Here is a 12,114-nt window from a genome sequence, read left to right on the forward strand (position 1 = left end):
AGTGTAGTTTAATTTCTTTACTTAAGTGGAGAGATTATATTGGAAATAGCTTTTCTTTCCATAAAATAAGACACACTTGTCAATTTTTTAATGATGTATTATGTAATGTAGTATACAATGCATGAGATGATCCCTTCCGGTATATCTTGCATTTAAATTTCAATACTATTATAAATTTCAATTTATTTTCTATAATTATATTTTATTTTTTACCTAATGTATCCTTAAAATCTTTTGGATAGAGAAAAATTAATTAACATTATCAATCAATCCCTAAACCTATATATAAACACACATAAATTAACATATGAAACAAAATCGAAATAAGAATATTATTTCTAATAGCATATGATTACTCCACAAAAGTCTTGGGACATAGTCATACATTACTTCATTTCACTTAACCAATCCTGCAATGAGACAAAGTTGCTAAAAACTTTGACGAAGGCTTCGAACTTATGCAAAATAGCTACGATGACAAACTATTACCTACGCAACATAAGAGCTAACACAAAGTAAAACTAGTTTTGTCTCTTATACTCGAAACCAGCGCAATAAAATGTTAGAAACTAACACGGAAATGGAGCTTCACAGAATCCACTAGGTGGAACACACAACGGACACCAACTTCGATATCATTGTCTCAGAGAAAACGGAACCATCCACCGTGCGCAAAGTACTTCTCGTTTTGCTTTGTTATAACCATGTCCCATGTGTGGCAGTGTACAGTGAAAGCCGCACTGAATTGTTTTCCATCCTTGGCTATATGGGCTGACCAAAATTCATTCGGTATTACCTGTGCGGGACATTATATTGGATGAATATAGTATATATTATAATATACTTTTTGGTAATGCAATAGTTAGACTCACAAGGTAGTGCTCAAGAAGTGTCCTCGTGATTGTGAGACTGAAAGATGGAAGAGGAATGCCAGTGCTTAATTCAATTTCCGGGTCCGAACCGTCGACAGAGACATCTCCCTGATCGGATAAGAACCATTGCTCATCAGCTGAGGCAATGTCTACTTCGGGATCGGATTCTACAAATGAATCTCTACCTGTGACATTGTTGAAATGACAATATGAAAAAAAAATGACTAAAAAAAAATCAGCAACATATACTGACTCACGTTCAAAGTCTCCCATGGGGATGCATCCAGACACGAAGTTGTACCGGTCAAAGTGAAACACACCGTCGCCGACGTAGATGATATTCATAAAGTCCCCATTGGAAAGATGAATCCGATAAACAAAGTCGGACCAACCATTCCCAAAGTACAAACCAGAATATTTCTTCTTAATTTGTACAGGCCAACGCACCCCGTTCGGCATCTCCAGTGTACACTGTTCGGGGAGCAACTCAGCATATCGTGTTACCCATTCCGGCGGGAGACGCTGACAGAAATTGCACACACTGCTTTATTCAATATATTTGCTTGTTTGATAGTATGAAGTATATACTATACCAGATTGTTTGCACTTTGAACCGCATAGAATTGCTTGAAGAAACGAGGGTTTCGACGTCGGTCGTGGTTGTCCGCCCTAGAAAGTAAAAGATAGGTCAGCTATATAGCTTTTGATAAATTCATGTAGCCACATAATGCTATTGCAAAAAAGTTGAATGCAACCACTTACCCATCGCCGCTGTGTGGTGGATTCGCAGCCATGCTCAATGAGTTTGCTGCAGCTAAGGATGGCATTGTACTCCTCTATATACACTATGCTTATATGTCTTTTTTCTTATTGCTAATTAATAATCTCAACCAACCACATCACAATTTAATGCTGCCATCATCCTCAATTGTCAACTTTTGCTGATATCTTCGGATTTAGGCGGCCAAAGAAATTTATTGCTAGGTGGTTGAGGAGGAATGGAATGGATGGCCTTAACTATGGGTTGTTAACTGTCCATCACAATTAATCGTAAACCCACGTATATAATGAGCACCATGTGATATCACACCATATTGCATGAACCTCAATCGAATAGCATTTCTTCATATTATGGCCATGAATATACCGCTCCAGTCTGTGTTCTTGTACAAAGGGTTGTGGTCTCCGGAGAACGACTCAATCTTGGTAGCCACTCTCATACGTCTGAAGCAAGAGACAATGTGGACTCTTGACGAGTTCCCTATCTACTTCTTACTCACTGCCAGGAAAGAAATCAAGGCGAAGACGGGTGCTGATTTCACTGAGGCAGAAATGAAAAAACGAGTGGAATTCTTGAAGGATCGATACAAAACTTTTAAGAAGGTGACGGCTGATAATGGAACACACTGGGAGATGCCATTCAAAGTAGTTGTGGCGAGCGACGAGGTTTGGACAAAGATCATGAAGGTAGCTATATATCAACATATTCTAATGTTACGTTTTATGCATCATATTAACAATAGTCATTTGGTTTTTTTTTTTTGTTTGAGTAGACACTCCCACTGGCGGCAGCCTACTACTATCACGACGAGCCAATCGTCAATGAGCTCGCAACTTTGTTCGGAATGGATGATGTGAAAATTGAGACATCGAAGGAAGTAATAGTCATTTCAGATACAACGGAGAAGCTGTCGTTCGAGGAAGATGATGAGGAAGTCAATTCGCCAATTTTTCATCCAGAGACTAAAGTCCGTCGCAAGCTCTTTGTCGACCATGAGGGAGTATCAGACAGGCTGTCCAGTTCGGGCCGTATGGCTCCCCCCCTAAAAATGGCTCCTCTTTTGCCTAATGGAAACCCCCCATGGGGTAGCCCACTTGGAAGCTCAGTTGCGTCGTCTTCACCTGTTGGAAGGGTGCGCCGTTCGCCCGTGTGATGTACTAGTTTGCATTAAGAGGCGCATGCGGTCCAAAAACTAGTAAAAAAATTACCATTTGCTTACTTAAGACCTCGCGAAAAAGGCCGCGCCTACTTAGTGCATTGTGTTTTGTGTAGTTGTAAGTGATGTATCACTAAGATTATGTAGCACTTGATCAGTTGTTTTATGTAAGCATCTATGAGTATTGTTCTTTAAAATGGTTGTTCATAGATACTATTTCCCCTTCTTTAGCAGGCAAATTGGTTGTGAGAATTCAAGGCAGTGGCACTCCCTTTGAGTTGTCCGAGAGCCATGATCGACCAAATTCATACAAACAATGCAGGAGTTTTGAAGGAAATAATTGACATCAAAAGCATACCCCATAATTCACACCATAACACTAATTCCATAAAGTAGTAATTATAGAGTCAACCAGTCCAGATGCAAGTGAATGCACCACTAGAAGCATAATGAAATAGGAAGTTACACACCATGGGGACAAACTTAACACATACCATAGAGGTTCGACAAAAATACTTAGTAGTCTATATTAGCTTACATAGTCAAAACATATTCAGAAAGCAAGTCCCCTATGGCCACACACTTCAGGTTGTCGAAGGATCCTGCCCGAGTAGCCATAGAACGTACCCCGGCTTGGCGTCCGCTGCCATTCCCATGAAAACTTCCAGACGCTGTGGCTTATCGGCAAGTATGTTACACAACTGATACCGTTGGACAACTGTCAGTCCTTCGACGCATCGAACCTTCTCATAAACATCCTGTCTTGCTTGGCCCATATCAAATTCATAGCCAATTCTGGTCGATATCACTTCAAGACGTTTGTTTGTTTCATCATGCAAATTAGCGAGAAACTCCAGCAGAGCAGCATCACTGGAATCAGCTTTACGTTTTTTCGGACGCTGCTTTTGGGTGGCAACAGACTGCTGACTTTGGCCAGTGCTTTCATCTTGCTGAGCATTAGGGATAGTCACTGTGGGGTTGATCGGTTCATCGAACAAATCCTCGAGGCTGACATGATAGTCATTTGAAGGGTCATCATTGTGGGCCATGTTGTGCTGGTGAAGTTCTCTCGCGCCATCAGCAATGTCCTCGGCAGTGCCACCACTTGCACGGTCTTGACCAAAGATTATGGTCCATGTTTCCCATAAAGGCCAGGATTTATTGCGCATAAATTTGGCTTCGCAATCAGCCTGTAAACATGGAAGAATGGATTAAAGCAATAGGCACACACACCTCTATCAGTTCCGAGTTTTTAACCAAAATGCATATGTTGTAATGGAGTGTGGGTGGAGATAAAGCAATTTGTAAAACATTTACCGCGACAATCTGTTCCCACTGCTCGTCGGAGCAGTCAATCTTGTGAGCCCCGTCAGAACTAAATCCAACTCCAGTCCTCGCTAGTATTTTTCGGAGACTGTTGTAGTTCTTCTTCCAGGCAGCCATCCTAGAGACAATATGAGGCTGCCCCTTAAGGTCAGTGTTTGGGAATACCTTCCGCAGATTGTCTTCAATCCGCGACAGATAACCACAACGATATCCGTTGTCGGATTTCCAGCCTGTCGCAACCAACTCCAACAAAGAGGATGCCAAGATCTCTTCTTCCCTTGCTGACCAAATACGACGAGTGCGGTCCCCTTTTCGGTACTTCCGCCTAGCCCCGTCAGTGCTCCCTAGTGGTTGATGAAAATATGATACAAATGGGGTAGTAAATTTGTAAACACAACCAAATCACTAATAACCATGCTTATGTAGGCTTTATAAAAGCAATAAACTCACCCTGTATAGAGAAACCACTAGTTCCAGATCCCCCACCGCGAATCGATTGAGACATGATGCCTACATCAGATTAAAAAAACAAACCAGTAAACACATCACCCAACACAACCTCATAAGGAGAACACAATCACCGGACATCGAAAGTTTGACACATTGTTGGTTTAAATGCAGATACATAATACTATACATGAACCAAGCAACATCACTCTAACATATTGTCCTGCCCAAATAATTGAAAATACACAGAGGATAATAAAATTAAATTGTATATTGCAATGTACAACACCATGATTATGTTGGCAGCTCTATGTGTTGATGAATCATCAATTAAAATTGAAGAAGTGGGGGAAGAGAAAGCATACCTGCACACAAAATCGGTTGAGAGAGATTCACGGTAGTGTTATGAAGTCCAATGCCGAACAAATGGAAGAGAAATATAGAAAATGTACCTAGAGTCTACTCCCGCATCGTTTTTGGCGAAAATTTGGGCGCCCAATTTGTTTCAATTTCCCGCTATTAATTCCGGTGAAATTTGGAAAGGGAGAAATATGTCATTGATCTTGGAAACATAATTTTAAAAAAAAAATAAAAGCAACTGTGCGGCCCATATTTCAACTGAAATCTGATAGACTAAACAAGGGTTACGTTATCTGAATATGTGGGCCATAGTCATCCAATTCTGTTCCATAAATCAAATATTGGATCTATGAGATTTTGAAATCTCCAAGGGTGAACACGCCCTAAGAATGTGGTGATATCAGCCCCATATGTAGAAACTGCATTCACCACAATGTCATGATCCTATATGAGGCCGCTCATATAGTTAGAAATATCCATGTAGCATCAAGAAATCATTTAAATAACTATTATCCATTGCAGTTAAAACTTGCTCAGAAGAATGATAATTATTCAGCAATCAATTTTGTTTTTATCTTTCAACTTTGAGCAATTAGAAATATGCCAAATTACAAATATAAAAGCAAAGATTACATTCTCTAAAATTGTAAAAAATAAAATAAAATAAAGTAACATATGCAATAGCATTACAGAACAGGCTTCTATATCCACAAAAAAAATAAAACCATGATCACCGTTTTCTATAAAATAAAGATCATAACAGCTTTTGTTTTGGTGTAAATCTTCTCCTCCTCCTCCTCCTTCCCACATACTTAAGAAGTTCATCTATAAAAATGACTGGTGCCGAGAGCAGCAAGACAAGGAGCCATTCATTCAAGCCTAACGGAACCACACCAAACACATTCGCCATGAAAGGGACGTACAGAACGAAACAGTGGAGAGCGAGAGAGGCGGACATGGCCACCAGCAGCCAAGGATTCGTCCACGGCGGCATTCTCACAAGGCTATTGTCTTCCGACAGTGCGTTCAGAGAGTTCAACATCTCAATAGCAACCAGCACAGACAGCGACAGAGTCATCGCCTTCACCTTACCCACCGAGAAGTAGTCACAGGGGTCTGAGAATGAGATGGCCCCGCCACCACTCACTGTGAAGGGAGACGCGGTGAAGTTTGACCATGTTGAGCACTCCCCCCAGCTGCGCAGCTGAGATAACTCAACCAGAGTATGCCCGTCCGCGACCAGGTTTATGCCTAGAAACGATGCCTGTGTGTACCACATGACGAACACTCCAACTGTTGCAATGCCGACATAGGACCCTATCACCTGCCAAGGACAACCGTGTAAGAAAGTAGTTCTTGTCCTAAAATGAAAGGGCGGCACAAAAAGAGCAAGCAGACCATGTAGCGGAAGAGGATCCACGAGTCAATGAGAGCTTCACTGCTCTTCCGAGGTGGTTTCTGCATGATATCGACATCAGCAGGGTTGAATCCGAGGGCTGTTGCAGGCGGACCATCCGTGACCAGATTCACCCACAGAAGCTGCACTGGTATCATACATTCCGGTAGGCCGAGAGCAGCAGCCAGGAATATGGATATAACCTCCCCTACATTAGACGAGATCATATACCTGATAATCAACACAACTCCATTAGTACTAGATATGAAGCGTATCTGAACCTTGTCTTGTAATGCAATGAAACAAAGCATACCTGATGAAGGCTTTCATGTTATTGTAGATTGAACGGCCTTCTGCAACTGCTGATACAATTGTGCTGAAATTGTCATCGGCTAACACCATATCTGATGCTTCTTTCGCTACCTAGCAATTGGCAACGTTTCTTGGATTAACTTCTATGATCACATTTCCAACTATATAGTTGCTTTGTACAATAAGCACCATGTTTTTAGATGAAGTAATGGGAAATGCATAACATATAGCTCTGTTACCTCAGTACCAGTGATTCCCATCGCTATTCCAATATCAGCAAGTTTTAAGGCAGGTGCATCATTCACTCCATCACCAGTCATTGCAACAATTTCTCCCATTTCTTTGAGCAACCTCACAATATCTTGCTTGTGCCTAGGTTCGGCTCGAGAAAAGACCTTGCCCCCAGGTTTTGACAATATATCAATTTGTTGTTGAGAAGAAAGGGCCATGAACTCTTTACCGGTGAAACTTCTTCCTTGGAGATCCTCGCCTTCAGGAAACAGCCGTATTTCCTTACAAATGGCCTCGGCTGTGGACTTGTTGTCTCCAGTTATCACCATGACCTTGATTCCAGCTCCTCTGCAATCCTCGATTGCTCTACCAACTTCCTCTCGAGGAGGGTCCTGTATTTTGAATAGATTGTCATAAGATACAAATGCAAGTCCCTTTCGTGTCTGATAAATAGATTACATATTATGATGAGATAAGATATGAAAACTCACCCTTATACCAACTACTCCTACAAAAATTAGGCTACTTTCTATGGAGGAGTAGCACGAGGGGTCGAGCAACTTCTTGTGTGCTGGATGAGTCTCAGTATGGTAGTCTGAGAACTCTCCAAGATCATCTTTATATGCCAAGCCTAAGCATCTCAAACCCTTTGAAGTCATGTCCAAGAGCCTTGCTAACAACATTTGCCTACAGGTTTCATCCATGGGGAAAGTTGAACCGTCAGCAAGTTGCACATAGGAAGTACGCTCCAGCAAACTCTCAACGGCACCCTACATGAGAAGTACACATCGAAGAAAAGAACGAATCAGTGCACATCGAGACCAGTAGGAAATAGTCTTGGAACATTTCAATTGTGACAGATCTACTTAGCCATGAATTTTTTAATATGTAAACCAAAATCAGAGAGGGTAATCTATTTCTCAGTGAGCGAGCATCCTGAAAAATGGCTGCTGTGAGACGAATGGAAGTTACCTTGACAAGAAGTCGATTGCTACCATTTGTTTTGCGGACAACAACGCTCATAGATTTACGGACGCGATCAAACTCTAGTGTTGCAACTCTTTTTGATCTTTTAGCCCACCACTCGCAACATGCTGAAGTGAAATGAAAATGTTAGAAATGGCATATACAGAGCAAAAGGGCAGCAGTAATGAAGATAAATGATCTGCTCACCTAATTTAACTGCATTGCGATCAATCAAAAGATTGGACAAGAGCTTTGAATAACGAATCTTATCCTTTACCTCACTATCAGGAACTCCCATCTTCTCAACCAAAACCTTAAGAGCAGCTTCTGTGGGCAATCCCGTTGCTCTAAACAAACGACCATCACAATATATTCCAGCATCATTACAAACTGCACAAATCTCAGCCACTGCTTGCAAATTGGCATCCATATTATAACAGTTCCAATCCACTATCCCTCCATCCTTGGGGTCATAAGTTGTGCCTTCGACATGGAGAATTCTAGAAGCTGTAGTCTTACCTCCCAGAGTGAAGAACTCTGTTACTGCCATCTGATTTGTGGTCAATGTCCCCGTTTTATCCGAACAAATAACAGATGTGCATCCTAATGTCTCCACGCTAGGAAGCTTACGTACTATAGCATTCTTTTGAGCCATTTTCCGGGTGCCTAAGGCTAAGCACGTTGTGATCACAGCAGGGAGGCCTTCAGGGATTGCAGCAACTGCGAGGGCAATGGCTATCTTGAAATAGTAAGTGCATTTATCGAAAGAGAACTTGAAATTCGAAGGCCATCCATCCACAACCTCCCATGACAGAAAGTATTTGTAGTTGATAAGCCATACAACGAGGCAGATGATGCCAATTGCAGAAGTGAGCCTATTACCAAACTCATCAAGCTTCTTCTTCAAAGGAGTGTCACTCTCTTCCAATGAAGCCTCGTGGATTTGAGCTTGTATCTGTCCGATCTCAGTCTGCATCCCAGTGCTGACAACTATGCAAGTGCAGCTGCCATTAACAACGGTGGTTCCAGCAAAAACCATGTTCTCTTTCAACTGCAGTTCACAATCATCCAAGAATACAGGATTGGTGCCTTTCAACACTGGCATTGCCTCCCCGGTCAGAGAGCTCTGCTCGACTCTTAAGGTAGAGGTTTTTAGCACTGCCACCCTCATGTCAGCCGGCACTTTATCCCCTACACGCAGTTCCACAATATCACCGGGAACTAGCTCGCGTGCAGGCAAATCAGGCACCAAATATCCATCTCTCAACACCTTGCCAGATTCACATTGCATCTCCTTCAACGCTTCAAGGGCCTTCTCTGCATTACCTTCTTGCCAAACACCAACTATTGCATTAAGGACTAGTATCAAGACTATGACAAAAGGCTCAACATATGCCTCGAACCCCGACTCCTCCTCATCACTTCCTTGCAAGAAAGCCAGAACAAATGAGATGAAAGCAGCTAATAGAAGGATTTTAACAAGCATATCATCAAATTGCTCCAAAACAAGTCTCCATAGGGGCTTCCCCTTCTCTTTCTGGAGTTCATTCCATCCAGATCTCTCCCTCCTTTTCTCTGCCTCATACGTACTCAACCCTTTGTCTAGCTTCACTCTGTACTCCTTCAAACACTGCTCCACAGACCATGACCATGCCTTAAATGGCTTCTCATCAATTCTTTCTTCCATTTGCAAACAAGATATGGAGAAGATATCTCACTCAAAACTCCTACACAAGAATAACACAATTACAATTAGCTGCTTCAGAAAATAAGCAAGTAAGTAGAGGTATAAATGGCAAATAAAATGTAATCTTAATTTGGAAGAGAAAGAGACACTTTGATAATATCAAAAGCCATTAATTCAGCTATACCAAAACTTGGCCCGCATATGTGAAGGGAGACAATAATTCATCTTGGTTAACCGATTTAAATTTCCACCAACTAAAGCAATAAATTCCCCTACCAACTTAATCAACACAACTACAACAATCTCCAAAACAACATAAGGATATGAAAAATCACAGTAATTCTCAACACTCCTGACCTCAAGAATATGATCCAAATTCACGTAAAAGCTTAGATGTTTCAAATCACAGTATAAATAGAGGGTGAAATGAGAGAGACAAGAAGACCCCAGTTGAGAGAAGTCCACAAATACCTCAAAACGAAGAAAAGTCCATGGCTTTAACTCCAAGCAACAAGGAATCGCTTCTCCCAAATATACAATTGAAAAGTAGTGGACGAATTTTCAGTCAATAAATGCTTTTGTTTGAGAAAGTGGAGAAAATCTTTGAAAGAGTGGGGTTGGATTTGCGTGGGGATAAAAGTGGTAGCACTAATCTTCTTTTGAAACTGCTTTCTTCAGTTTGCATATTTTCGAATTTAAAAGCGGGATAAATGAATACTGGTTTTTTCTTTAATTGGGAGGAAAGAAAATGAAGTTTCACTGTTTTTGCATTGAGTTGACTTTGTGCCTATGAAGACGTGAAATATTGAAATCTCAAATCTGTTCCAACAAACAAAACAGACTGGATTCTCTCTTTTTCCTTTGTTTAATGTACAATAATTAAGATAGAAAAGTTGGCAAAACAAGAAGGCCTGCACCATATAAATAAATTAAGTAAGCTTTCAAGCTACCAATATTTTTTTTAATCAAGTAGAATGTTCTCTTAAACTATTTGGACTTGGTAAATGTCAATAAATCTTAAAGAATGGGAAATAGGGAGGAAATGTTGTCTAATTAACAATTCAAGAGTGGGCTGCCTTAAATATTAGTACTAGCTTCGAGTTTTAAATATCATTAAGTTTCCTTCTTCTTGCAGATTAAAAATTTGAATTTTTTAAGGATTAAACATGTGGAGAAAAATGGTATACATAACTCATAGTGGTATTTCGAAATTTGTACAATCTCACATTCTTAACTAGACGAAATAACCAATGGTCATTCATGTCATTTTTTGTACGCACCCTCACTGGGATATAAAGATAGCAAATACAAACACTATATTCACATTATCAAGATGGTTGTCTTGTCAGGCTCCAGAGTATAAAAAATTGTTTAACTTGTACTACTCCAGTTTATTTCATATCGAATTATTTTCTTGTAGTTGGATCATTTTTATTTGTAATAAAATAACACATTTAATACTCCCTCCGTCTTTGATAATTCGTCCCACTTTGACCGGGTACGGGTTTTAAAAAATATAATAAAAACTGAGTTGAAAAAGTTAGTGGAACGTGGGTCATACTTTTATATATTAGCTTTATAATAAAATGTAAGTAAGAATGAGTTAGTGGAATAGGAGTCCACTATCAAAAATGGTAAAAAAATGAAAAGGGTCATTATCTGAGACGGACCGAAATGGAATATTGGATCAAATTATCTGGGACAGAGGGAGTATCTTTTATTTCCAAAGGATGGACTGAGAAAATAATATTGATAAGGATTAGGTTTTTAAAGTTTTTATTTAAAAGTGTAGTTTTGGTTGATGTAGATGATTTATAGAGGCTTTGCATAGTAATTTAAACTTAAATTTAGATAAACGTAGAAATTTCATAGAAGAAAAATGCTATAATAAAAATTATTTTTAATTTGAGCCCTTGTTGGCTTCACTTGGGTTCCGCCATGCTTATTTCTTCTACATTTCTCTTCTTATGACTTATTTCATCGGTCACTTTATTATTAAACGTCTTTTCTAAATCTCATATCTAAGAGCGTCTCCAATGGTGGACGTCGCGGTAGGACGTCGCCGACGTCCGACCGGACGTCCGCCGTAGTGGCGACGAAGGGCGCCCACGCCCGTCCCCAACGCCCGTCGGATGGGCTCGCCCGTCACCCCCACGGGCGGGCGGACGTCTGCCGTAGTGGCGACGGTCGGACGTCCCACTCGGACGTCCAAGTTTTAAATATTTTTTATTTTTTATTTTTTAAAACTCTATAAATAGGGCTCGTTGAACTTCATTTCATTCACACCACTTGTGTTGACAAGTTTCTCTCTCTAAACTCTATTTTCAAGTATATCTAGAATGGCGAGTAGTCGTGCGGGTGGTAGTGGCGGATGCGCTAGTGATAGTGATGGTGATAGTGATAATGAATTGGATCTCGCTGTGCAAGAGGCGATCGATCGATTGCTCCGACAGAGGCAGCGGCGGCGGCGGCGGTATCTCGGCCGATCCATTACCGACATCATGTACCCCGGGACCACATTGCTGCACATATTCGGTTGTATGAGGACTACTTTGCTCCGCAGCTGTATTTTGGGGATGC

The 12,114-nt window shown here is 40.8% G+C and overlaps 4 protein-coding genes across 6 annotated transcripts; 1 reads left to right on the forward strand and 3 right to left on the reverse strand.

Annotated features, from left to right (window-relative positions):
- Positions 1–643: 643 nt before the first annotated feature.
- Positions 644–1,699, reverse strand: LOC148933532 (B3 domain-containing protein At3g18960-like). The gene is made up of 5 exons (XM_089060498.1): positions 1,635–1,699; positions 1,466–1,541; positions 1,130–1,394; positions 873–1,057; positions 644–796 (listed from the first exon to the last, which is right to left on the reverse strand). The coding sequence occupies exons 1-5, from the start codon at positions 1,697–1,699 to the stop codon at positions 644–646; spliced, it is 744 nt and encodes a 247-aa protein (XP_088916624.1).
- A 297-nt stretch (positions 1,700–1,996) lies between these two features.
- Positions 1,997–2,829, forward strand: LOC148933533 (uncharacterized). Its single transcript, XM_089063164.1, has 2 exons — positions 1,997–2,339; positions 2,426–2,829. The coding sequence occupies exons 1-2, from the start codon at positions 2,004–2,006 to the stop codon at positions 2,804–2,806; spliced, it is 717 nt and encodes a 238-aa protein (XP_088919290.1). The 5' UTR covers positions 1,997–2,003; the 3' UTR covers positions 2,807–2,829.
- A 362-nt stretch (positions 2,830–3,191) lies between these two features.
- On the reverse strand, positions 3,192–4,640 carry LOC148933534 (uncharacterized). The gene is made up of 3 exons (XM_089060501.1): positions 4,586–4,640; positions 4,127–4,479; positions 3,192–3,999 (listed from the first exon to the last, which is right to left on the reverse strand). The coding sequence occupies exons 1-3, from the start codon at positions 4,638–4,640 to the stop codon at positions 3,394–3,396; spliced, it is 1,014 nt and encodes a 337-aa protein (XP_088916627.1). The 3' UTR covers positions 3,192–3,393.
- Positions 4,641–5,576: 936 nt separating this feature from the next.
- On the reverse strand, positions 5,577–10,338 carry ECA2 (ER-type Ca2+-ATPase 2). 3 transcript variants are annotated; one of them, XM_048126250.2, is made up of 8 exons: positions 10,006–10,338; positions 8,055–9,574; positions 7,854–7,975; positions 7,373–7,651; positions 6,890–7,273; positions 6,652–6,761; positions 6,341–6,569; positions 5,577–6,266 (listed from the first exon to the last, which is right to left on the reverse strand). In XM_048126250.2, the coding sequence occupies exons 2-8, from the start codon at positions 9,532–9,534 to the stop codon at positions 5,697–5,699; spliced, it is 3,174 nt and encodes a 1,057-aa protein (XP_047982207.2). In that variant the 5' UTR covers positions 9,535–9,574; positions 10,006–10,338; the 3' UTR covers positions 5,577–5,696. The 3 variants fall into 3 exon arrangements, with proteins under 3 accessions (XP_047982207.2, XP_047982208.2, XP_088918964.1); XM_048126251.2 differs by having other exon boundaries at positions 9,892–10,338; XM_089062838.1 differs by lacking the exon at positions 10,006–10,338 and adding an exon at positions 9,719–9,837.
- Positions 10,339–12,114: the final 1,776 nt, after the last annotated feature.

This window comes from Salvia hispanica, chromosome 1, assembly GCF_029641045.1.
Source record: "Salvia hispanica isolate PSC_SH4W2 chromosome 1, Shi_PSC_v1, whole genome shotgun sequence".
NCBI lineage: Eukaryota > Viridiplantae > Streptophyta > Magnoliopsida > Lamiales > Lamiaceae > Salvia > Salvia hispanica.

Bases quoted from the DNA above. Each gene is read 5' to 3' on its own strand.
- LOC148933532 (XM_089060498.1), bottom strand. From the start codon at position 1,699: ATGCCATCCTTAGCTGCAGCAAACTCATTGAGCATGGCTGCGAATCCA. The intron at 1,058-1,129 runs GTGAGTCAGTAT...ACAATGTCACAG, and splicing joins CCCCATGGGAGACTTTGAAC to GTAGAGATTCATTTGTAGAA. The intron at 797-872 runs GTGAGTCTAACT...TGTCCCGCACAG, and splicing joins CACTTCTTGAGCACTACCTT to GTAATACCGAATGAATTTTG.
- LOC148933533 (XM_089063164.1), top strand. From the start codon at position 2,004: ATGGCCATGAATATACCGCTCCAGTCTGTGTTCTTGTACAAAGGGTTG. The intron at 2,340-2,425 runs GTAGCTATATAT...TTGTTTGAGTAG, and splicing joins TTTGGACAAAGATCATGAAG to ACACTCCCACTGGCGGCAGC.
- LOC148933534 (XM_089060501.1), bottom strand. From the start codon at position 4,640: ATGTCTCAATCGATTCGCGGTGGGGGATCTGGAACTAGTGGTTTCTCT. The intron at 4,480-4,585 runs GTGAGTTTATTG...ATCAACCACTAG, and splicing joins TAGTGGTTTCTCTATACAGG to GGAGCACTGACGGGGCTAGG. The intron at 4,000-4,126 runs GTAAATGTTTTA...CCATGTTTACAG, and splicing joins AGTGGGAACAGATTGTCGCG to GCTGATTGCGAAGCCAAATT.
- ECA2 (XM_048126250.2), bottom strand. From the start codon at position 9,534: ATGGAAGAAAGAATTGATGAGAAGCCATTTAAGGCATGGTCATGGTCT. The intron at 7,976-8,054 runs GTGAGCAGATCA...ATTTCACTTCAG, and splicing joins TCGCAATGCAGTTAAATTAG to CATGTTGCGAGTGGTGGGCT. The intron at 6,762-6,889 runs GTAACAGAGCTA...GCCAATTGCTAG, and splicing joins TGGGAATCACTGGTACTGAG to GTAGCGAAAGAAGCATCAGA.